The 26,760-nt window shown below is 38.6% G+C and overlaps 1 protein-coding gene across 4 annotated transcripts in view; it reads left to right on the top strand.

Annotated features, from left to right (window-relative positions):
• Positions 1–26,760, top strand: part of LOC108696168 (cartilage acidic protein 1) — a 363,333-nt gene that overhangs the window by 60,611 nt on the left and 275,962 nt on the right. For all 4 annotated transcript variants that reach the window (XM_041568725.1, XM_041568726.1, XM_041568727.1 and 1 more), the window contains exon 2: positions 2,776–2,975. In XM_041568725.1, the coding sequence (XP_041424659.1) occupies positions 2,776–2,975 (200 nt within the window). The remainder of the gene's footprint in view (positions 1–2,775; positions 2,976–26,760) is intronic.

Genomic DNA, 26,760 nt, shown 5'->3' with positions numbered 1-26,760 from the left:
AAAAGCTATGTGGCACATAGGCATCCCCGATCTTGCTCTGTACTCCCCTCCAGCAATGTGAGCATCATTCAGACATGCATCTTATGGAGCACTGGTGCATACATGCATACATGGTGCTAAGGGACCCTACTGTGTTTATATTGAGCTTGCATTGGTGTGCTTTGCACTGGATTTGGAGTAAGGTTCAACAACAGACTGGAAAATGAGGTTCAATGTTGATAAATGCAAGGTTATGCACTTTGTCAGAAATATTATAAATGAAAGTTGTAGACTAAATGGCAGTGTGTTGGGGGTTTCCTTAAAGGGTTTGTTAACCTTCCAAACATTTTTTTTCAGTTCAGTTATTTTCAGATTGTTCCCCCGAAATAAAGAATTTTTTCAATTACTTTCCATTATTGATTTTTTGCTGTTTGTACAAAATCTTAAAGTTTAAAGTTGAATGTTTGTCTCTGGTGTTTGAGTCTGACAGCTCAGTAATTCAGGTGCAAACACTAAACTGTTACAATTTTGCAACAATTAGGTGATACATTTCTCAGCCGCATTTCTGGAGTATTAGCAACTATTGTATCAATTCCAACAGCTGCCTGTAATGAAACCCAGAGATTCTGCTCAGAAGGGACAAAGATAAGGAATGTATCAACTAAATGTATCAATTTAGAACAGTTTACAGGGTCGGTGACACCCCCTTTCGAAGAGCTGCTTATGAAGGTGAACAAAGACACTTTACACTTCAATATTTGAAAAACGGTGACACGTAGAAAATAGAAAGTAATTGGAAAAAGTCGTTATTTCTGGTGATCTATCAGAAAACAACTAGGGGTATATTTATCAAAGAGTGAAGTTAATAGTGAAGTTCCGCCACTAGAGTGAAATTCCGCCACTTCCATTCATTTCTATGGGGTTTTTAAAGGCGTATTTATCAAAGGGTAAAATTTCACTTTCGCCCATTGATAAATACGCCTTTCAAAATCCCATAGAAATTAATGGAGAGCTGCGGAATTTCACTCTAGTGGCGGAACATCACTCTTTGATAAATTTACCCCTTAGTTGTTTGAAGGTGAACAACCCCTTTAACTGAGAAGGACCTAGGTTTTTTTTTTGTAGATAACAAGTTGTCTAATTCTGGGCAGTGTCATTATGTGGCTACTAAAGTAAATAAAGTTCTGTCTTACATAAAAAAGGGCATAAACTAAATGGATAAAAACATTATTTTGCCTCTTTATAGGTCTCTGGTAAGGCCTTACCTGGAATATGCAGTGCAGTTTTGGGCTCCTGTCCAGAAGAAGGATATAAATGAGCTGGAGAGAGTGCAGAGACTAAGTGCAACTTAAATAGGGGATGGAAGATTTAAATAATGAGTGTAGACTGTTAAGGTTGGGGATGTTTTCTCTGGAGAAAAGATGTTTACGAGGGGACATGATTACACTTTACAAGTACATTAAAGGGCATTGTAGGCTGCTAGCAGGAGACCTATTTTTCTGTAAAATGGATCATCAGACCAGAGCCCATCCCTTTAGACTAGAGGAAAAGAACTTTAACTTGAAGCAGCATAGTTGGTACTTCATAGTGAGGACAGTGAGGTTGTGGAATGCACTGCCAGATGATGTTGTGATGGCTGATTCTGTTAATGCTTTTACGGGTGGCTTGGATGATTTATTGGATAGTACCCTACCCTTAGTTTAGGGTGCCAAGTTCCCCCCTTACCCATGAAAAATGTAACAAATATACAAATATGTTGCATTGGTCATGATGTTATAGTTATATCTAAAGACAACCTCAGATGATCTTTAGTCTGGACTTATAGCAAATCTTAAGTGGTCCACAGGTATGGTCCCAGTGTTCCACGGTTTGGGAACAGTCAGTGACAGTATCGGACTGGACGCTCAGAATATCAGAAAAACTTCCAGTGGGCCCTCCATCTCCATTGTGCCTTATATGCCTATATCTTCATCATTCCTCTTTTCTGTAGAAGGACATAGAGGAGTAAAGGCAAAGGCTAGATGATAGTAGACAGAAGTATGATAATGAGAGTAGGAAAACAAAGATGTTGAGTGGGGAGAATAAAAATAATGCATAGAGTGGGCCTTTGGTCTAACATTTTCTGGTGGCCCCTGGCATCCCTGTCCAACTCTATGTGGATTCAATGGTACGAATACAGAATGAGAATGAGAATGCATGGATTCCAACTGATACGGGCCAGGGAATTTAAGGGCCTGCCCTGTGTTGAGTGCTAAATTAGTAAACTACTGACAAAGCATCAATAAACAATACCATATTCTGGGGTGATGGATATGGGAACATAATTAAGAACCCTGATTCAGGTTCTTTTTCGCTCTTCTTTGGGTTACTAGACCTGGAGCTAATGTTGTGCCTGTTATTACTGTACCCCCACATATTGTACATTTGTTTTATTTGATGACATTCTTTTGTTTTGCAACTGGGGGCAAATTTACAATTCATTACAGCATCTCCTCCTTGACACATATGCATATACACAACAAGAGAAATAATCAGCACAAATTAAACTATGTTCCAATGCAAACCCTGCAAACAATTAGATGTAATTTGCCTTTTAAAAGGTGCAATAAATGTAGCATAAAAAGAACATTTTATTTTGGCACACGATCAAAGCATATACAGCATGCCTATTATGGATGGGCTGATTTTGCTACTGCATAATCTTCCTCATTATTATTCTTATTATTATATATTTATTTGGCTGATGTGTCTTAATGAGCTAGCTGATAGATGTATTTTTTTTTCCTTTTGTTTCAGATATCAAAGATGATGCTTCTTGCATTATTGCTTTCTATAATTATCTGTTGTGGAGGAGCTCAACGTTCAGAGCCCATGTTCACAGCTGTGACCGAGACAGTCCTTCCTCAGGATTATGATAGCAATCCGACCCAACTGAACTATGGAGTTGCCATCACAGATGTGGACAATGATGGAGACTTTGAAGTTGTAGTGGCTGGGTAAGTAAGAAAAAACTGATCGAATAATTTCTCAATTGTATTGTTAAATAATATGCCACATTGTCCTAGAAACTGAATATGAAAATACATGCAAGCTACATAAAGAGCAGTACCATGATTATATTATTACACCTGAGACTAATGCAATGATATGGCAAGAATTTGCACATACTAACTAATCAGCCAAGTAATTATTCTAACTGCACCAGAACAAGTGAAGCTTAGTGCTACTTAATCATCATCATCGCATCATGAATACCTAGGGTATACTGTATAGCACTTATCGCTATTGAACGACTGATTGAGAATGATCAGTAAAGATACTTATTTATTACTGCAAGGATTGGTCTGTAATGAATCAGATTGATTTGTATTGTGTTGATCAAATTCTAACAACTGATCTTCAATTAATATTGATTAAAACCACTGGAATAAGAGGTTGACATTGCCCATAGGCTACTGAGTTATTCATTAGCTCAGACCAGCCAATCTTTTGGGGATCTGAAGGATCAGTCAGAGCCAGGCCATAGGCAACCCAGCATCGGAGACAAAAAGGAGTGGGCAAAAGCAGCCTGGACCAGGTGTAGGTAGAATTAAAGGTACATGCCAGGAGCCCCCATCGCTGCACCCTAGGCATGTGCCTGTTTTGCCTACCCCTTGGTCTGGCCCTTGGATCAATATCCTGGAAAGCTAGGACACTATTAAAATAAATCAGTTGATTTTTTTTCTTTTGATTTAATAGAGTGCTGGCTATACACTAATTGATCAGCTTGTTTCGAATTGGCCATCCATGTGCTGTGTCAAATAGGGCTCATCTGGCAAAAGGGGCCTCTCCCTGAAAAGTTGTAGTGGTTTGGCTTGACACGATTAAGCACTGGGGACATCCATGTTAAGGATTAAACCCATGTGAAGGAGTTCTTTTTGTTTCCTATGTATGATGGAGGTAAGGTCCTCCTTAAACTCTGCAGCACCGGGGTTAATTCCTTTGTAGAGGCCAGGTGTGTGTGTTCAATCATTTGGATCCTAATACAGGCCTTTGCAGAGGAGTGCATCAATGTGGCTATGTAGTCCTCTCTCTGCAGGCTTGCCTTAAAGATATCTGACTGATTTTTCTCCAGATATCAATTGGGTAGGGTGTCAGAAGGCCCCCATATAGGGGTGTAACAAGAGCACGCTGGGCCCCCCTACCAGAAAAATTTTTAGAGAGCCCAGTGTGCATAGGCACTCCTGCTCACCCCTGCCTGCAACCACCCCTCCCCGTGCTTGCTCGCTCAGGCGCGAGTGCGTCCGAGAGGGGGATTTGAATGCTATTGAGGAAACAGACCCTGTGGTCTGGGGCCCCCTTTTCCTCGCCCCCCTTTTCCTCGCCCCCCTGCGACCGCAGGGTCTGCTTCTTCTATTGTTAACACCAGTGCCCCCATACATAGGGAAATAAGCTGCTGAGTCTGGAGAAGCTGAGTTGCCACCTTAATTTGGCTCTGTATGCCCAACATAAACAGAAAGTTTTAACTGGTGGTCATTAGGGTAGCCTTTTGCATTTTCAACACATTGAACTGTTCACAGAATCAGTGTTGGACTGTGCCAACAGGACACCGGAAATAAAAAAATGGTGGGCCCGGGCCCAGACCCAGCCCTTGCGCAGAAGCTGAAAGCAGCTTCTGACCTCCCTCCCTGGCCCCGGTGCGGCTGAAAGATAAAGAAGGTAGGCACGGGGGTAGGATGGGAAGGGGGTTGCAGCTCTGTAGGGAACCATAGGGTTAATAACCCCTATGGCTTTAAATCCCTAAAGGGTTAAATTCCCTTGTGGTTGGGCAGAAGGGAAAGTATCTAAGTAAGTTCATTTGCATAAGTACTCTATTGGCTAGCTGGTAGGGTGACCACTTCCTGCCTCACTTTGGTGGGAGAAGTGAGATTCCTATCAAGTGTGTCCACATTAGAGTGTCAGCCTGTGTTACGCTCTGCATGTGACTTCCCTCTGAGAAACTGTGTTGTAAATCCTGTGGTTTTTAATAAACACTTTTGTTTTGTTGTTTGCACTCTGGCGACCTCTATATTTATTGTTCTGTATAGCAGTAAGAGTGTTGTAGTTTCACAGCACCCTTACCTTACAATTTCACTTTGCGAAAGCCCTCTCTGGGTGAGAGAGTCCCGTGTAACCCTTGTTTTACTGGTACTAGTCCAGAAAGGCAATTATTGAGACAAAATAGAGGTAACGTATCTATTAATGATCTATCTATCTAGCTATCAATCACCTATCTATCATACATCTATCAATTATCTAGTTATCTATTATCTAGTTATCATATATCTATCTGTGATATTATATAATTGTGTGAGCAATAGTATAAGCCAGTAGGTTTTGTAAATCCACTGCAGCTGCCTGTCCATGTGAATGTTTGGAGCTAACAATATGCTGGATATGAAGAAAGACATTTTTTATACCAAATAAAGTATAATATAGTAGTATAATCATCTTCATATTAACTTCGGCTTATTGAGAGGCAGGCAATTTAGACAAAAGGTGCACTCAGAAAAGGGAAGTTGGCCTCTATAAAAAGGGCAATTATAATGGCAGCTAAAGACATGTACATAAAGAGAAGGGGAAAGCAATTTATATTCCATTTACTGTTAACACAAAGGTATTTTAATTAAGAAATCTACATAAAACTATATAATCATTCCTGCCATGATTCCCAAAAAAAGAATGATGAAGATTATAGCCATATAACCCAATCTGACCTTGCTCTTAAGTGCATCCCATTTTAAATAAACTCTGTAGGTATTTAAGTAAAATACCCTTGCCCTATTATTCTACAATAAAAGTGCATTTATTCGGTATATATATATATATATATATATATATATATATATATATATATATATATATATATATATTAACAAAAACCACGTAGCTATGTATCTATTTGTATTTGGTATTTGCTTTTTGCTTTTTTTGTAACTCAAATTTTTTATTTGGCAAGGACAGAAATTCAGAATGTAGTATATATAGATATTTCCATTTGTAGCATTTGGATGAGAAAAAATTACAAGAAAAGGAAAGAGAAAAAGGAAATTAAAAACTAGCATAACAGTATTAAACTATAACCGAGTGCATCTGCACTTCAAGATTTACATTCCAATAATATAAGTGTTTCACCATAAATCAATGTGGTCTCCTATACCATGCTGGATTTATCTTAGTATCTGGCATCTCCGAGGGTGCTGAGGGAAATAAAGGCTACACATGGTGAGCAGACATTATCATTTAATTTGGTTGTGTTGGTTATATACGTAAGGTGCATAGTTTCAAAGCATTTATTGTTATTAACTCTAGAAATAACTTTAGCTACAGTAGGTCGTGCATCAGTTGTAATATGGTTAACCAATTTCTGGGCTGGTCATTTAAGTTTTGAGATGAGTGGTCCCAATAATTGAGGTGGTTTGATGTTAGATACTTTAAGAGACCTCCCTTCAGAAGGGTGTTATCCTGGGGCTTTGCCACATTATGTGGCTTAAAGTAGAAGGAAAGCTCCAAGACAGTTTATTGCCAACAGATTAGCCATTATAGTGCAAGCTACAACGCTATATTTATTCTGCAGAATGCTCTAGACACTGTCTCTGTTTGTTTAGGATAGCAGCTGCCATATTAGCTTAGTGTGGCATCACTTCCTGCCTGAGTCTCTCCCTGCTCACTCATAGCTCTGATCTCAGGTTACAGCAGGGATGGGAGGAGGGAATGGGAGAGGAGCAAACTGAGCATGCTCAAGCCCTGCCCTGGAGGTTTATGCTGAAAACAGGAAGTCTGATACAGAAGCCCATGTGTACACAATAGAAGGAAAGAAATGCTGTGTTTCTTTTGACAGAGGATTCAGAGCAGCATTACTTTGAGGGTTTACTGATGTATTCATATTGACCTTTCTGATAAAGCTTCTTGGATTTAATCATTCCTTCTCCTTTAAAGGAGAACTAAAGCCTAACTAAAGAAGTAGCTAGAAATGTTGTACATTATGTTTTGGGCTTCTGTACCAGCCCAAATGCAACCTCAGCCCTTTAGCAGTAAAGATCTGTGTCTCCAAAGATGCCCCAGTAGCTCCCCATCTTCTTTTCTGCTGATTCACTGCACATGCTCTGTGCTGCTGTCACTTACTGAGCTTAGGGACCAACTCACAATATACAGTACACATAGAATATAACTGTCACAATATAAGACTGATTAGTAATTAATACAGATAATGACTACATGGCAGCACAAAAACCAGTACAAATAGCATCAGAATTTAATAATCAGCCCTGTAGCATCAGCTTATATTACAGACAAACCTCATTTTCTGCTTGATAATTTGAGACAACCCCGAAGCTTAGCTTCTCAGCAGCTGCTCAGAGCCCACTGAGTGTCACAGACACTTTCCAAGATGGTGACCCCCTGTGACAAATGTGAAGTCCTGGATTATTGCTGCTATTGACAAGCTGAAACTTTAGGCTGGTGCAATAAGTTCAGTATATAAAATATGACAATTTTTTACATATTAATTTTTAGGGATTAGTTCTCCTTTAATTAGTTCTCCTTCTATGCAGCCTCTCCAGCACCGTTGGGAGGTGGATGGAAATAATTTTGTCTGTCTGGGATCAAGTATCATTTCATCATGACTTTATAAACAATTTCTTTTTGATGTGTGCAAACCACGATCCTACGGGCATTGTCCCTAATTTTGGCCCAGGTTGGTAGTGACAGTTCATCCCCAAGCACTTCTTCCCAGTATTGCATATACGTATGCTTGGGAAAGGGGTCCTAAGGGAAAGCTACCATTAGCCTGTACTGTATAAGTGGGAAATCAACCTTTATATGAAAATGGGACCCTTAGAATATTTTCAAATGGGGTAAGAGAGATTGTCATTTGATTGCCCAATATAGATGATGTTTTGCTTCTGATATTATTTAAAGGGGAACTTAACCCAAACATAATGTCAGTCATCTTGTTGTTACATACAGGCATAATGATGTCATTTGGCTTCATTATATAATACTGCAGTCAAACATGGGGATCACAAAAAATTCTTGTTCATGGCAAGGAAAGATATACTTAATGCCTCCAACTCCAATTGCAGGAGCAAAGAGCAAGGAGACAGATTTACACAGATCAGGTGGGATTCTCCTTGAAATTGACTGCAGCTGCTGTCTCTGGAGAGCCAGGGATAAGTTTTATTGAGCTGTGTTTCTCTTTGAATATAACCCTGATGTTATTGGACTCAAGTCTCGATGCATGGCTTCAACCTGATAATATATTCTATATAATATATTCTAGGATTTGTAGTTTGGTAACAGCTGAGTAAAGTGTTGGGTGGGCAGTAGAGCAATGTTTACATCCCCTTTAATTGAAAGAAATCATGAAAGTAAATTGTGTATAATAATTAATTTAAATGTGTTCCAGTTTGTGACCCCAGCTTTCAAATGGGTGTCACTGACCCCATCTAAAATAACAAATGGTCTGTAAAGCTCCACATTTGTTGTTATTGCTACTTTTATTCCTCATCTTTCTATCCAGACCCTCTCCTATTCATATTTCAGTCTCTTATTCGGATAAATGCATGGCTGCTAAGGTAATCTGGACCCTAGCAACCAGATTGCTGAATTTAAAAATTGCAGAGCCGCTGAATACAAATCTAAATAACTGAAAAACCCACAAATTATAAAAAATCAAAACCAAAGAGTTGCTTAGAATTGGTCATTTTATAACATACTAAAATTAATGTAAATGTGAACCACCTCCTTAAAGTCCCAAGCTCATAGCAAGGTTACAGATACAAGAATGCATTTCTGTTTTGCCATAGTTCTATGGACATCTATGACAGCAAGTAAGTGTTTAGCCTAAATTTCATCATAATTGGCTTTAGCCTGGGCTTTTAGGGGTGTCTAGGAGATAGGCATTTTGCCCAAATAGCCCCCCTTGGAAGTCCAGCCTTATAATTTGTGAACCACTGTTCTACCCTTTAAGCTGCTGTATAACTCAGTTCAACTTCAGTGATAATTGTAAATGCACCACTGGTCAACCAAAGAAATGGATGTCATAGGATTTTGATCATGTAAAATTCTGTATTGCCTGTGCCCAAGTATGACAATACAAGGGCTTATTGATGTTGTTTTTATTAAGCATGTCAACACGCTCATGGAAGCTTGTAATGGATTCCACGCCTGCTAATGTAATGAAGCAGCAATAATAGCTACAGCATTTGTGCAAGGCTCCTTTACATAATGCCTATTATATTCAAGTCAATCCTTCCTTGCTCAGTCTTGAGCTTACTTGAGGTGGAACGAGTGAGGAATGAAGAGCTCAGTGGGCTAAGACTCTGCACTCTAAAGGAGAGAGCCCCTGTGGTGTAATTACTGTGTTAATAGTTTGGGCCTATGGCATGCCAGTTTAATTCCTTATGTACATATAGTTGTACTTGGGAGAAAAGCCAGGCCTTCATTTGTTCACCAAGCCCTGCAATCAAGTTACCCTTTCTTACACTGCTATATATGGTACAAATTGTATGAGTTTGTAAAGACAGATCCCATCCCAAGCACTTGAAAAGGAATTTCCGCTAAACTATTGTACTCATCCCATGGTCTGTACTGTTTTTGTGGGAACAACCATATGCTTTGGGAATGCTTTCAGGAAAAAAATTGGAAAAATCAAGCTTTTCAGGTTTTCGCTTGATTTTTTTTTCTTTACTGATCCGATTAAATCGAGTTAATTTAACAATAAATAAGGAAAAATCAGGCATGGGAGTTTGGTCAAGCTTTTTGTAATGGGTCAATGAGATAAACGCGTATTTTAGTAAATAACCCCCTAAATGTGTGGTCTTACAGAGCATTTGTTTTTTAATAAGGGCCGGTAACACCTATTTGAAAGCTGGATTCGGAAGAAGGCAGATAATTAAAAAGCTATAAAAAAACAAATATGAAGACCAATTTGCAAGTTGCTTAGAAATGGTCATTCTATAATATACTAAAAGTTCACTGAAAGGTGAACCACCCCTTTAACATTGAGCAACTGGGCAAATTTTAAACCAGTTGTCTAAGGTAGAACTCCACGGGCGATTAAAAGTGCGATAGCTTCCATTCCAACGTGATGAGATGAATCACAAGCGTCACGTCTGATGCGCCAAATCTAAAGTAATTAATGGGAATGTGGGACGTTGTCACTGCGTGCATCCGACACGCCATGACCGTCGGATGAAGACGCAACATGCAGCGTTCAAATATAATGATACTAATACAAAAATCGGATGCATAAACTACATGTAAAATTTACGACTGTTGGATGTGAACACTGCTTGCTGCGTCTTCATCTGACAAGATAAAAAGGATGGTGTTGAAAATATTCTCTTTTATCATTAAATGTCTGACGGAAGTAAACACATGAACAAAAGACTCCATCCGACTTTGGGTAGGACTACACAGATGTTTTCTGCGCGATCTGACGAGCTGCGACAAAACGCTGACGTCAAATCGCATGCGACGGAAATAAGGTAAGTGAATTCATTGTTGGATGAAGTCGCAGCGTTGATCCAATTGCTACACGGCTGTCAGATGCAGACATTGCACGCTGTGTCTGCATCCAACAGTCATGTCATGTCAGATCAACGCTGTGACTTAATCCGAAAATCCATTCACTTAACTTATTTCCGTCGCATGGTCAGGTTCCCGATAATCAAGCGATGATCCAAATCCTGGCACCCGCTCATGGGTCCGAGGCGAAGTTACCCATGTAAGGTGAAAGCTCTTTCTTATACCAGAGTTCTTAGAAAAACCCCAACCCAAGTGCTTAATGTGAAGTGCAAACTGATGTCATAAATACAAATTTCTAACTAGTCAAAGTATTAACTTTTTACAAGGCCTTATTTGTTACTCTGGATAGATTATTATTGCTGTCTGTTTGTTTATTCCAATGATATTTGCTGGCTAACTGTTTACCCAGCAATATACATAGAACAAAGACATTGTACCTTGACCATTGGACAATAGCTGTCCCAAAATCTGCTGCTTTTACCTAAACCAAGGATTTGGTTCATATATCAAAGCAGATGTATATATTGTAAATCATTATAAAACCGCTATGCTACAGCACTAGTGCACATTAGCCAACTTTTCTACAACTCCTTGATTTTCCTCTTTTAGCCACTTTCAACTTTCTTTCTATTTCTCTGGATTACTGGTGCTGAGCCATTTCCCGTGCATTAGCGGGGCCTCTCAACCTGAGCAGTAATTTGAGGAAGTCTGGGGATGCATTTTATCCAGTTAAGGCTGTTAAAGATGAAGGATCATCTGTAAATGCTTCCAAATTCGTATATTATAGATGATGAGAAATTGAACAAGATACAGTATGTAAGCTAAAGCAGCTCTTGGATCTGTACAGGTATGGTACAGGTAGGTCCCGAGCATTCTGGATAACAGGTCCCATACCTGTACAAAACCTCAGAAGATTTCCTGCATGGGGGTATTTACCAACAGTTCATGGGCTTGTGGGGAGGCTAGGAGGCTGGCTCTCCTGTAATAGCATTTTACTGGGCATCATGTACTGTGAAGTCCCCTCTTTTCTATGTCACCTATTGTGGATCATTTACTGCCCCTTTCTTCTATTACAGATTGAGACAGATTGTAATCATTTGCTATAGTGGCACTATGGTGGCACTAGTAATGCTAAGATTATTCAATATAAGGTCTGTTTTACCTCCTGAGTTAGCCAGTAGTAGATACCCTTCTATTGCAGCACTGCAAAATATGCATGTGTGCATGTATGACTATATTCATATACAGCTATAGGTATGGGATCCGTTATCTGGAAAGCTCCAAATTTAGGAAAGACCATCTCCAATAGGCTCTATTCTAACCAAATAATTAAAATGTTTAAACATTTCCCTTTTCTCTGTAATAATAAAACTGTACCTTGTACATGATCCCAACTAAGATTTAATTAATCCTAATCTATGTGGATAGATAGATAGATACAAACAGGAGGTACAATAAAGGGACCTGTTATCCAGAATACTCGGGACCTGGGGTATTCTGGATAAGGGGTCATTCCGTAATTTGGATCTTCATATCTTAAATCTGCTAAAAACATTTTTAATCATTAAATATACACAATAGGCTGATTTTGCTTCCAATAAGGATTAATTATATCTTAGTTTGGATCAAGTGTAAGGTACGGTTTTATTATTACAGAGAAAAAGTAAATAATTTTTAAAATGTAAAATGTTTTACTTAAAAGAGAGTCTAAGGGAGATGACCTTCCTGTAATTGGGAACTTTCTGGATAATGGGTTTCCGGCTAACGGATCATCTAGCTAGAATATGTTGGAACGTAATACTGTAAATACTGTATATCATGATAATAATGTATTGCTATTGCAGCATGACTATAAACTTTGAAAAGAGTTTTGCTGCTGTACAAATTAAATCATTGGCCTTCATATAGATAGCGGTATTGTATAGTTATCTGAAACCCTGTTATACAGAAAACTCCAAATTACAGATTAAAGCAGAAGCTTGTACTTGATCCTAATGATACACAGATTGGACTGGCACTTAAGAACACACAGCTGGTGATTATTGCCTATTCCTTATTGTACCTCCTCCCGGGGTACGGTATTCAATAGAAGTTTAACTTTTACAGGGTATAAGGAATGGCCAGGAGGCAGCTTAACTGCTCAAAGTGTTTATTGTAGGCACAACATGTTTCAACCCTTTCGGTTCTTCAAAGAACCGAAAGGTTTGACACATGTGCCTACAATAAACACTTTGAGTACTTGATCCTAACTATTGGAGGCAAAATAATCCTGTTGGGTTAATGTCATGCTTACATTGATTGGTGATCCAAATTATGGGAAAAAAAACCCTTATCTGGAAAACCCCCATTCCCAAGTATTCTGGATAACAAGTCCTATACCTATCCTAGAAAATAACTTCTGTGAGTGTAAATGGGAACGAATCAAGTGATCATTCAAGAGAAATACTATGGAATTCCGAAATAATAGATTCTGTAGCCGTGCTAGGGTTGCAGATTACTTTGCATGTTAATTAACTTGTGCAAAATGAATGGAGCCTAAATCCTGTTTAAGCGATTCACATGTCGGCTAGTGGTAAATACTGAAATAAAGGGCAGATCATTGGGATGGATGAGGGACACTTATATAGAGAATTTAAAGCTGAGCCAACACTAGCAACCTTTATAATACTCTGTAAATGTCATTTGAGGAGACACTATAGCCCACCATTCAGTAATTAATCTGTTAAATCTGTTTGATTTTTCTTATATAAATTACAGTATGATTTCCCAAGTATTTAAATAATCTATTTTATGTTTAAGCCTCTAGTACTAACACAGTCTGAGCCATTTTCTGCAGTTAATAAGGTATAAATACATTGTAGCCTCAGCTCCCAAAGGTAGGTACTTGTCAGGTAGCTGCTAGTTAGATTGGCAGGTAATGACTCCTTGGGTGAGTTGTAGAGTGCATGAGTGGAGGTCCCAAATGGGAGGAAACATTTGATCTGTCATTTCAAACACAGGACATAAGCCTCTAACACAGTTTGAGGCCATAACCAGCCGGCTAGCATTTGGCATCTGCTGTGAAAAAGCACATTCCAGGCTAATAAGGCTGGAGAAACATATAATGAAATATAATAGGACTCTAGGTCACAAGCTATGTAGGGATGTTGATTCAATTGATTAAAGCTGTTTTAAAATACAGTGCAAATACAGGTATAACATCTCTTACATATATTGCGGTTAAACAAATGCAAGGTAATTCTGTACTCTACAAGTGAAACAAGTGCAACTGGAAAGTGTGGTATGCTCCATTTTTTGCACTTAGCCCCAGTATTTCTTTAAAGAAGGATGCAGAACTGTAAATGCATGCAACAAGTGCAACGAGTCCTGTGCGGGTCCATTTTCGTACCTGACCCGTACCCGCAAACTGCAATCCGCAACCCGGACCCGCAACCAGCATTCTTATCCGCTTGGACCCGCAAGTGCCTTATCCGCTACCCGGACCCACGACTCGCTGACCATCAAGAATCAGGAAGTCCTGACATCATCGGAAGTAGGTGTGATCAGAAAAAAAGGAGTAAAACAGGAAGTGCTGTCGTAAACCGGAAGTGTCATCATCGGAAGTAGACGTGATCAGAAAAATGGAGTAAAAATCACTATTGATGCGGCCCGACCCGCAGAACCGCCGACCCGCATCTATACCTGCACCCGGAACCTCTACCCGCAACCCGCAGGGTACCGCAGGTTTTTGCATAGAAGTCATCCGTGTAGTTCTACCCTTAGGGTTGGTCTATAGGCGGTGAAGAACAGACAGTGCTATGTGGCTAACCACCCCCTAATCACCCACAGGCAGTCGTTAGTAGGGCATGTATTTTTCCATCTTTTCAACCCTAACCCTTAGCCTTAAAGGAGAAGTAAAGCTTCTGGGGACTGCTATTCCTGTTTTAAAGGAGAACTAAATCATAACTAAAAAAGTAGTTAGAAATGTTGTACATTATGTTTTGGGCTTCTGTACCAGCCCAAGGCAACTACAGCAATTTAGCAGGGAAGATTTATGTCTCCAAAGATGCCCGAGTAGCTTCCCATCTTCTTTTCTGTTGATTCACTGCACATACTCTGTGCTGCTGTCACTTACTGAGTTTAGGGACCCACTCACAATATACAGTACACATAGAACATAAATGTCACACTATAAGGCTGACTAGTAATTGTTTTAGATAATTACTACATGGCAGCACAGAAACCAGTGCAATTAGCATCAGAATTCAATAATTGGCCATGTAGCATCAGTTTATATTACAGACACACCTCATTTTCTGATGGATTATTAGGGGTGACCCTTAAGCTTAGCTTCTCAACAGCTGTTCAGAGCCCACTGAGCATGTGAGTGTCACAGACACTTTCCAAGTAGGTGACCCCCTATGACAAGTTCGAAATCCTGGATCATTGCTGCTATTGACAAGCTGAAACTTTAGGCTGGAGAAATAAATTCAGTATATAAAATATGGCACTTATAGCCACATTCATTTTTAGGGTTTAGTTCTCCTTTAAAGGGGTGTTACCTTTAAATTAACTTTTAGTATGATGTAGAGAGCGATATTTTGAGCCAATTACAATTGTTTTTTATTATTTGTGGTTTTTGAGTTATTTAGCCTTTTAATCAGCAGCTCTCCAGTTTGCAATTTCAGCAATCTGGTTGCTAGAGTCCAAATGACCCTATCAACCATGCATTGATTTGAATAAAAGACTGGAATATGAATCGGAGACCTGAATAGAAAAATTAGTAATAAAAAGTAGCAATAACATCAATTTGAAGCCTTACAGAGCAGTGACCCCATTTGAAAGCTGGAAAAGAGTCAAAAGAAGAAGGCATTGTTAAAAAAAAAAAAAAAAAATGAAGACCAATTGAACATTTGCTTAGAATTAGCCATTCCATATTAAAGTTAACTTAAAGGTGAATCGCCCCTTTAATGTATGTATTATGCATACAAAAATGGAACAAATCGTCAAAACCTCTTCAAACCCCACAAAACACACAACAGCCTTGTACCCACTCGCCAAGGAAATTCATCTTTCCAGAACGTCAGCCATTATCCTGATGATCAAAGCAACTTTAATCAGCCAATGATCACACAAAGCAGGCAATCGTTCATCCCAGCAGCAGAGCAGATAAGCGAGTTCACCGAATGCGGATACTCCACGCCGAGAGTTTATCCTCCGTGTGTACATTTATAAATCATATGCTGCTTATATTTATTCCGGCTCCAAACTCGAGACTCCAAGGGGAGCAGCTCGCCGAGGTCAAAAAGGATGAGTTCAAATAAATGCTTTTCTATTTGCCGTGATCATTCTTAGCACCTGTGGAAAATCATGTTCGGAGAGAAGCCCTTAGAAGCAGGTGTTATATAGTGTGATAGGTGAAAGGTGCGGGGGAACCCTGCAGTGTGAAAATGAATTGCAAATCATGTTTTGCTTCACAGGTAAAACACCCTGGCATTCAAAACGAGATGGAGAAACAGGCTTAGGAGTCAAAGTGTATATTTCCAGAAAAGAGTGGAAGTGGGGGTTTAATTCCCATGAGCTGTTGGCTGGCATTTGCTTTATCTCTGTGTGTGGCGGGCGCCTGTTCTCTCTCTCTTTCTCCCCTGGTATAAATTGTAAAGATTTGGGAGAAATAAAAAGAGAGATATGTAAAAATGAATTGCATTGAGGCTGAGCGCTTATATTTTAAATTGTCTCCTTCTGTATTATCTGATTATCATTTTGTAGGTCATTGTGTGAATTCTATGGATGGCTGTTGCAATGCTGCTATTTTACTGTGGTGGAGTGGAACCCTCGCAGCGTGTAATTACTTATTGTTATAATAAAACTACGAGAGTGGTGGCACTTTGGGTGTTTTGAAGGCAGCGCAAAAAGCCTTTTACGCCCTAAAAGTAACCACCCAAAGTCATTCTAAACCCGTGATTTTCCTTTGAAAATGAGCACTGCATTGCCAAGGTGAATCCGCATGGGGGGCAGCAGGAGGCTTGCTAATCTTAAAGGTCTATGTCATGGGAAAAAATTTTTTTTTCAAAAAACATCAGTTAATAGTGCTGCTCCAGCAGAATTCTGCACTGAAATCCGTTTCTCAAAAGGGCAAACAGATTTGTTTATATTTCATTTTGAAATCTGACATTGTCAGTTTCCCAGCTGCCCCCATTCATGTGACCTGTGCTCTGATAAACTTCAGTCACTCTTTACTGCTGTACTGCAAATTTGAGTGATCTCACCCCACTCCCTTTTGTGCCTTTTGGCAAGGAGGGAGGTATTCTGGATTTCTCATTTACAAACAAGTTTGCCGCTGGATTTAAATTATGAGTTTGATGCTACATTTAAACACTAGGAGGTGCAGTCCCGATAGGGATATCGTTATTCATTCATATAATAATCTCAATATCTATACTTATATATATACTATATATTTATTGTACTTACCTATGTGACTGTTGGTATTTTTGGAATGAAATATTGAACTATATGGGAGTAATAGTGATTTTATAAAGATTACAATTGAGTGAGGTTTTAATGATTTATGACTATTTTGACTGAATTGACTGAATTGTATAATATTGTACCTACTGTATTAATTGAATTAAGGGTGTATTTATAATATGATAATCTTTGGAACACTATGAGGCAGATTCATCAAGGGTCGAATTTCGAAGTAATGGAAGTTTTTTAACAAAACGGGTCTATGTTGGATTGAATTAGAATCGTACAAATCGAAGTAACAGAGCATTCTATGGAATTTGATTAAACAAAAACTTACATTTTTCAAAGTCCACCGATTGACTCCAAAATAGGTTCTAGGAGGTCCCCCATAGGGTAAAACAGCAATTTGGCAGGTTTTAGATGGCAAATGGTCGAAGTCAATTTTTTAAACATGATAAATTTTGATATTCGAATTTTCAAATTTTTTTCAAATTCAAATTGAATTTGGACTATTCCCTAGTCGAAGTACACAAAAATTAGCTAGAAATTCTAATTTTTTTCATTTTAATATTTACTTCGACCTTTGATAAATCTGCCCCTATGAGTGGTTAATCTTTACATGATACTACAAGAACATTTTAAAGTAGCCATTATGGTTTATTGAGATATCAGCTCATTGTTCATTCCCTGATTTTGATCCAGGTGCAATAGTAGGCAGATTCAAGGAAGGTTCCAACCATGTTTTTTTTTTTGCTGACTTGCCTGTATTTGTTCACTGTAGAGGGACCTGATGGTATGTGATCCGTTATCCGGAAACCCAATATCCAGAAAGACTCCCATTTTAATGAAATAATTAAAATTTGTAAAAAATGATTTCCTTTTTCTCTAATAATAAAATAGAACCTTGTACTTGATCCAAACTAAGTGTATTTTAATGCATTTCCTATGTACATTTATTGATGTGGTTCTGAACAATCTACTCTCATAGCATTCTAAGAAAAGGTTTGCATTCTTTTTAAGTGCTTCACTAAGTTATTTAAGTGCGCACAAATTGTGTAGGAAAATGGGATCCTGTATAAAGAGAATCAGCTGCATATTAGGAGCATTTTCCCCAATAAGTTGAGGAATAAAGAGCAGTTCTGATGTTTTATATGGAGTGCTTGCTGACATACACAAGGCTTCAGTATAAAAGGGTCTCTATACCTAGTCTTAATATATTATTATAATAGATTTGCCTTGATGCTGAATGAGTTTGATTGTTATATAAACACATAACTGCTGGCAGCTCCTGTTGGAGGTGAAGATAACTCCCGATTTCATTGTCATTCCAGGAAGAGCTAGCATCTGGCATGATGAATATAAAAATATGCACAAACCAGAAACCAACTTGGGTGCCTCACAGGAAATGCTTTTTCATTAAGATTTAGAAGCCAGTCACACTAATTAATTCCACATCTTTCCCCCCCACGGCAATGCTCAATGTTCCATATACATTTGTAAGTATTACACTTCATTAATTGGGACACAGGAAAATCTGCAGCATATTGTAATACCTGAGAAAGTAAAATTCTTAATTGTAATAGCTCTTATGGTGGGGGTATTTTTTGTTCATTTACAATGCCAAGCAGGCAAATGCAGATATGCTACACAATTCGTTTTCCAAAAAAAAAAAAAAAAGCTTAACTCTGCATTAAAATAGAAAATAATCATTTAAATAAATAATCATAATAAATATAATAATCATCTTACATTCTTGTTCAGTATCATGCTTGTCCTGTTATAAGGCTGGATTATGTCTCAGCATTTGAAAATGAAGGTGGATCTCCATCTTCTGCTTCTCCTCATTTATTTTGCATTGATAGATTAATCATTCTTACAGATAATTCTGGGGTGATATGTGAACCCAGACTTCCCTTCTTTGCTTCTTGCTCTTAGACCCATCTGTGGAGATGTTTGAATATCGCAAACATTTAGAATAGAAAGGTGTGTATCATACTTCACCTTCTACAAAACCTCCTCAGTTTTGCAGTGAAGGGATAAGAGATACCCCTAAGGACCACAAAAACAGTTGTAGTCTGGTAAAAAAATGCATAAAATTTTTTATTGTGTATATTTTTGCCACTGTTTAAAGATACTTGTGTCCAAGGATGCTGTATGATAGGGGTCCCCAATCTATTTTACCCATGAGCCACATTCAAATCTAAAGAGCTGAACAGCAACACAAGCATGATAAAACTCCATGGAGATGTCAAATAAGAACTGTGATTGGCTATTAGGTAGCCCTTATGTTGACAGACTGATTTAGCAGTATAACAAGTTTTTATGCAACCAAAACTTGCCTCCTTTAGGTATAAAGTTCTAAATTACAGAAAGACGCATCCTGGAACCCCAGGTACAGCGCATTCTGGACTGAATATTTCCATAATTTAGATCTCCATACCATAAATCTCCAAAAAAAATCACTTAAACACGAATTAAACCCAATAGGATTGTTTTGACTCCACTAAGGATCAATTATACTTGGGATCAAGTACAAGGCACTGTTTTATCATTATAGAGAAAATGGGAATCATTTTTAAAAATGTCATTTATTTAATTAAAATGGAGTCTATGGGGCAAATTCACTAAGCGCAGAAGCGCCTAACGCTAGCGTTGGTCATTTTCGTTACTTCGCAAATTCACTAACGAACGCTGGCGTACATTCGCTAGTGTTACTTCGCACCCTTACGCCTGACGAATTTGCGCAACGGATGTAACTACGCAGATTTACTAACGCGCGCATTGTATTGAATGCTACCTTTTACGCTAGACTTCCTTCGCCACCTCAGACCAGGCGAAGCGCAATAGAGTAGATAGGGATTGCTTCAAAAAAAGTTAAAATGTTCAAGTCCCAAAAAACGCTGGCATTTTTTCTATACTATGGGTAATAGGCTGAAAAAGATCGAAAATTTTTTTGGGGCTCCCCTCCTTCCCCCCTACATTTCCTAACTCATGGCAATTTAACTATACAGTGGGCACATGTGTAGGGCAAAAAAATTTGATGTTTTGAAGGTTTCCCAGGCATTTGTAGTGCTGCTACATATTCCTCCATTGAAATTTGAATTTGGCGCCGTATGCAAATTAACCATCGCTAGCGTAACTTCGCTTCGCTTAGCGAATCAACGCTAGCACAACTTCGCAACCTTACGCTACTTCGGATTTTAGTGAATTTGCGGAGCGCTAGCGAAACTACGCCTGGCGAAGTGCGACGAAGTGCGGCGAAGTTACGCCTGGCGCAACTACGAATCTTAGTGAATTTGCCCCTATGGGAGATGTCCTTCTTGTCATGCAGAATAAATGCTACCACATACATATATTCTGATCCTCTTTATTTATCTGGAGAGAAAGCAGTTCATTATCCTGTTTGTCAGAGGAGAAATAATTAAATGTAATGCAAATTATCTAAATATTTGTACTTTCTGAATGGTAACAAAAGCCACATAGACCACTGAATTTCTTCTCCCTAAGGATAGTCTTTAAAGAGGCGTAAAAGATTTGTGACATTTAGTCCAGTGGATTAAAACAAAGTCAAGGTCAAAGCTTATTGTTCAGGTGTGTTATATACAGGGGGAGTAAAACAGCCAGAAGAATAAGCGAATAAGGGACTGACAATGTGATCATGATTAATAAACATACATTTCAGTTATTCACAGTTGCCCATTAAGAACTGATTATATGCATGAATGATAAGCTTACAGCAGTTCTGGCAAAGTAAATCCCTTCCCTGTAGAGTTTATAATCTAACGACGGTGCCTGAAGCTCTGGGAGATTAAGTGAGTTGCCCATAGAGTTGACACAGGAATCGAACTCTAGCCTCCTTGAGTGAAGGCCCGGTGACTTAGCCAGTGGGGATGCATGCATGTTAGTGACCTTGATTAAGTTATTAAACTTTTACATCTCTTAATCAGATGTAAATGATATTTCATTTCTAAGGAATATTAGGTGTCCATTTATTTGAATTTAAAGTGGAGGTAAAGTATAATGGTCCTTTGTTATACATTTTAATATTTCAGATAGAAGAAATTAGAATATAAACAACATGTCCTAATAGTCTTATCAACATAAATACAAAATAAAACATTGCAAAATAATCACACAAACCTGGAAGGGCTATAGAGTTCAAAATAGATTTACAGTTATGCTTCCCCTTTAGGGTCCAAATTCTTATTTATAAGCAGAAATGGTTTTAACCCCATGATAGAAGTAAAGACACAAATCATACCCCCAATATCCATCATTTAACGTTCCTTTTGCTTGTTATTATTATAGGGGGTGCTGTTATATAAAGATGTCTGTAATTTACTTTTTCATGGGTATAATCTTGCTAATAGCATTGAACCTTCTGTCTCAGAGGATATCTCCTGCGTTAGCAGAGGATCTGCTAAAAGAAGTCCCTAAGAATTTTGTAGGTGGTAAATTAAGCTTAGTTATAAAAATACATGTGATGGTGGGACCTTTTATAGGAGAAGGAAAGGTCTTTTTCCTTGGGGGCAGGTCCGGACTGGCAATCTGTGGGTTCTGGCAAATGCATGTATGGTTCCATAGAAAGTTACCATATAGTGGGCTGGTAGGGGGCTGTTTGGGCTTCTGTGTACTTGGAATAGAAGGGCCTATTTTGACTCCAAGTCCAGGCCTGCTTGGGGGTGCCAAAAGTTAGTCTATTGTTTTCTGTTTTCCGCGCCTCCTAACATAGGTGCACCGGCCTGGGATTTCAGATAAGTACATGTGATCACTTGGGGGTGCCTAACTTTTGGCACCCCAAGGAAAATCAGGTTCATGGTTGTTCATAGTCATTAAGGTTTCCTGTCTTACAAGCAGTGCAATATAGTTATATAGCATATTTCTCCCCAAAAAGCAGTCATTTTGAAATACCTAATAGAATTATACAGTCTTATCAAAAGTAAAGTAAAGCTTAATTAGAATGCATCAACTCTCTATGGGGTTAAGTGTCTCTGATATGTTGGGGGACAGTAGAGTGGAGAAGAAATGAACAGTCTTGCATAGAAATGTGCCCTTGTGCCCCATCGCTTACCTTTAAAAGCCAAAAGGGCTATCCCTCTAGGCCAAGCTGACAATGTTTCTTTAGGGTAAAAACTAAGAAACATACCCAAATTGAAAGTTTCAGTTTCCATGGGGAACATGGTCAGCCTTCCTAAAGGCTGGAGCAACTAATGTCAAGTTTTTTTTAAAAACTCAATTCCATTTTCAAAATTTATCATACCCTTTGAGAACTCACTTGAGAAACTTGCTGTTTTAGTCAATGGAAGACGTCCTGGGATCAATTTGGAGATGTTTGCAGCCTTCCTGACATTCAACTCGAATTGAGTTTTTAAAACTCGAATCAAATTCGAATCAAACTCATTTCGAGTTTTTAGGTCGATCCTTTTCACTCGAGTTTTGAAAATTTGATTTTTTGAATTTTTTTTTATATACATTTTGATTGGTCGAATATTGAGTTCATGAGAGATTTTAAAAACTCATGAATTTTGAAATTTGACCTTTGATATATGTGCCTACAAGGGTTGCTCAAAATATTGATAGACAGTTGAACAGATACCTTATTCTTTTTATGCCCGTAATCAGGACCAGTGTCAAGGGTTTACAGTCAGGAAGTGGATCTGGGTCAGCAGACCAAACAAGCAGGCCCGGATTTGTGGGCAGGCTGCATAGGCCTGGGCCTAGGGCGGCAAAATGCTGGGGGCGGCATGCCGCCCGCTGGCCACAACAGAACCTGTCCCCCACCTGTACTGAACCCACCTGCCGCCGCATGTCAACTCGCCCTCCCAGTGTCGGCTATTGGAAAAATTCCAAAGCAGGTGAGTGGGTCGGGTGAGCTGGCTGTGGGCGGACGAGTGGGTCGGAGGCGGGAGGATGAGCAGGTGGGGGGTGAGCCCAATCCGGACCTGGCGGGGAGGTGTGCGTGCTTGGGGTGCACATTTTAGAAATCCGGCACTGCAAACAAGGACTGGGGCCCACTGAGTTTTTTTCTCGGTGTCCCACCTGCCCGGTCCAACCCTTCTTGTAGGCCTATTAAGCAAAGGCTGGATTTTAGAGGTTTTGAAAACCACAACCAAACTCACTTTCTCTAAACCACAAATGTCATGACATTTATTAAAAGATTTGAATAAAAAAGTATAAATGGAAAATAACGCTGAATGATGCCCTACAAAAATGAGAATACCTGTAAAACGTCTAAAAATTCAAGCTTTTCAGCCAATTCCTAGTGAAAAAAAATCCGAAAACCTCAAAGTCCAAATAGATTTAAAACGATTCACCACAGCTCCCACTGATTTCTATAGGACTTTAACAACTTTTACCTGCCCATGTTTTGTATTAGAGTTCTTTACACTAAATAAATCTTGAATTTGTAGAGCTTTAAAAAAAAAAGAAAAAAACGAAATTTGAATGTTAGTCGTTTGCTTGTCTGGCATTTGGACTATGTTTCCAGTCTAGAGACAGTGGAAAGAACTGTGTATAAATACAATAAAGTTGTCCTTCTCAGGGAGATCATGTATGAGCGTTCTTAGAGTAAAATACTGCAGACATTTTACTAAGAAAGCGAGCTGTGTAAAGCACAGAACATTCTCTTGCCTAGAAACAAGTGTCCTTTCGCTGGATGGCATTTCCAAACCATTTGCCACATAAAGGGGACACGCGGCAACACTGACAGGGATCAATGCTTTCACAGAAATCTCTTTAATTGGCTGAGGGTTCTCCTCCAGACTTCTCATTGATGCAGTCACTCGGAAGGAGAAGAGAGAAACGGAAAGTCGCTGGACTATATTATCGGCTTTTTATTGCTAATGCTCCGTGAACTGGAGAGACACAGACATTGGTTCCTTTTTAATACTTCCTAGATAATCAACCTTCCATTCCCACAATAATAATTAATTGCTTCACTTTGACGATGTATGCAAGGCTGCTCAGCAGATGCCCCTTCTAACAACATTGAATTTATTCTTACACAGTGATTCTCATTCCAGGCATTTCTATGTGCAGATATTTTAAAGGGGCAGTATACACCCGTGTTCTACATGAGTGCAACAAATCTTGTCCCAAACACACCTTTAGCCTATCGTTTCATTTACGAAAAAAATCTGAAACAATTGGCAAAAAGTGTGTGTTTGGGACAAGGCCCTATTTATTGTTATTTCTTGAGCTAAATATGGCAAACTGGGAAATTGAGGCCACTCTTTGTGAGAAAAGCCTAAAAAGTGCGGTTCACCTTTAAGTTAATTTTTAGGGGTTTATTTTTAAAATCCAAATGTTGAAATCTCGAAAAAATCTAGCTTTTATCAAGAAAAATTAAATGTTTAGAGGAAAAAAAACTAGAATTTTTCAAGATTTATTATACAACGATTCTGCCCAAATCCAAAAATCCGCCATCTCAGACCCGTCGAGGTCCAAAGTCAATGGAAGAGGCAACTATCTCAATTTGTGGTCTGCGCTGGTTTTAGCCCGGAAATCCAACTTTTTCAGGGTTTTCAGGCAAAATTTAGATAAATTTGAGCAATGCTGGAAAAACCCTGAAAGATTTGAGAAAACTCAAGTGATTCATGTTTTTACTCTTTTTTATTTAGTTTTTCCACGATCCGATTAAACCGAGTTTTTTTTAATAAAAAATAAGCTAAAATCGGGCATTGGTCTTCGTTTTTTTTAATATAATAGATAAATTCGGATTTTAGTAAATAACCTCCTTAGTATGTCATAGAATGGCCAGTTCTAATCAGCTTTTCAGTTGGTCTTCATTGTTTGTATTTTATAGCTTTATTATTATTTGCCTTTTTTCTTCTGACTTTTTACAGCTTTTAAATGGGGATTACTGACCCAATCTAATAAAAAATATGCCCTGTAAAGCTTCAAATGTATGTTATTGCTACTGTTTATTACTCATCTTTCTATTCCTATTCCAGTCCCTTATTCCAATCAGTGCATGGTTGCTGGGGTAATTTGGACCGTAGCAACCAATTTGCTTTAAACTAATAATAAAAGATGAAAACCTTTTGCAAATTGTCTTAGGGGCCGATTCACTAAGGGTCGAATATCGAGGGTTATTTAACCCTCGATATTCGACTGGGAATTAAAATCCTTTGACTTCGAATATCGAAGTCGAAGGATTTAGCGCAGATAGTACGATCGAACGATCGAAGGATTATTCTTTCGATCGAACGATAAAATCCTTCGAATCAAACGATTCGAAGGATTTTAATCCAACGATCGAAGGAATATCCTTCGATCAAAAAAACTTAGGAAAGCCTATTGGGACCTTCCCCATAGGCTAACATTGAGTTCGGTAGGTTTTAGGTGGCGAACTAGGGGGTCAAAGTTTTTTTTAAAGAGACAGTACTTCGACTATCGAATGGTCGAATAGTCAAACGATTTTTACTTCGAATCCTTCGATTCGTAGTCAAAGGTCGAAGTAGCCCATTCGATGGTCGAATTAGCCCAAAAAAAACTTCGAAATTTGAAGTTTTTTAAACTTCGAATCCTTCACTCGAAGTTAGTGAATCGGCCCCTAAGTATATCACTCTCTACATCATACTAAGGGGGTTATTTACTAACCTTGATTTTTTTCTGGTCAATGTTTTTTGGTCAAAAACTAATTTTTAGAGGAAAAAAAACACTCAGAGTTTTCAAGATTTATTTTCCCCCAAAGCTGCCGAGGCCATGCAGAAGTCAATTGCAGATGTCCTTTTTACAATTTGAAGATGTGATCCGCTTTGGGTTTTGTCTGACAATCCAAAAAATTAAGGGGTTTTCAGGCCATAACCTGAAAAAAAATAAGTGATTCCACTTCAATTCCGAAAAATTTGTACGATTTAGGCTTTCGATCAATTTTATTTTGTTTTTTCCTGACCCGACTTTTTTCAAGTTATTTTATTCATGAATAAGATAAAATCATTTATGGGAGTTTGGTCGAGCTTGGTTTAATAAAAATATGAGATAAATGTGCAATTGACGCTCCGAACACTCGTGTTTTTTAGATTATTAGACAAAAACCCAGACTATAGGATTATTGAGCGCAGATCAAAATGTCAAGAAACAACTTTGGAGACATCTGCCATTGACTTCTACATCACCTCAACAGGTTTGAGATGATGTATTTTCAGATTCGGATTTTTAGCAGCTTTGGGGTATGATAAATCTCTTAAAATTTCGAGGTTTTTTCCCACTAAAAATTCACGTTTTCCCCCTAAAAACCTCAACCAGAAAAAAATAAATGGGCCCCTTAATGTACATAATGGATTAGGAGGGCCTTGCTTATGATTCAGTCAGTGTCAGTGGGCCTCTTGCTTCTAACCATTTAGCCTATTTCATGGTCATTCCCTATTTCTTTATGTTGGGAAATGCTTAATAATGGAAGAATATAGTAAGTAGATATAAAAGACTAGGAGAATAAACAGGTTGAGTGAGGAGAGGAGGAATAATAGTTTGGAAAGTGGGCCCATAGTCTTAGGTTTTTTGGTGGGCATCCCAGTCCGACACTGGATTCAGTACATGAATAACAGGGTTGTTTTGAGGTTGCAGAGAACTTGTATTCACCTTTGGATTCTCACCTTACAGAATATATACCACATGGGTCAAACTGGCTGACAGGGCCACATTATGCTGAATGTATCTCTGGTACATTGATATTCAGGGCATAAATGTGAGTATGTGCCGAGGATTTAGCAGTAACCTGTTTAGCAGTGAATCCCCAGAGTTGTTGTTCAAAAGCCGGCACCTGGCCCCCAGACATTCTTT

This window comes from Xenopus laevis, chromosome 7L, assembly GCF_017654675.1.
Source record: "Xenopus laevis strain J_2021 chromosome 7L, Xenopus_laevis_v10.1, whole genome shotgun sequence".
Taxonomy (NCBI): domain Eukaryota; kingdom Metazoa; phylum Chordata; class Amphibia; order Anura; family Pipidae; genus Xenopus; species Xenopus laevis.
Note: the sequence above shows the minus strand (reverse complement) of the source record. Positions and strands in the feature narration are given on the sequence as shown.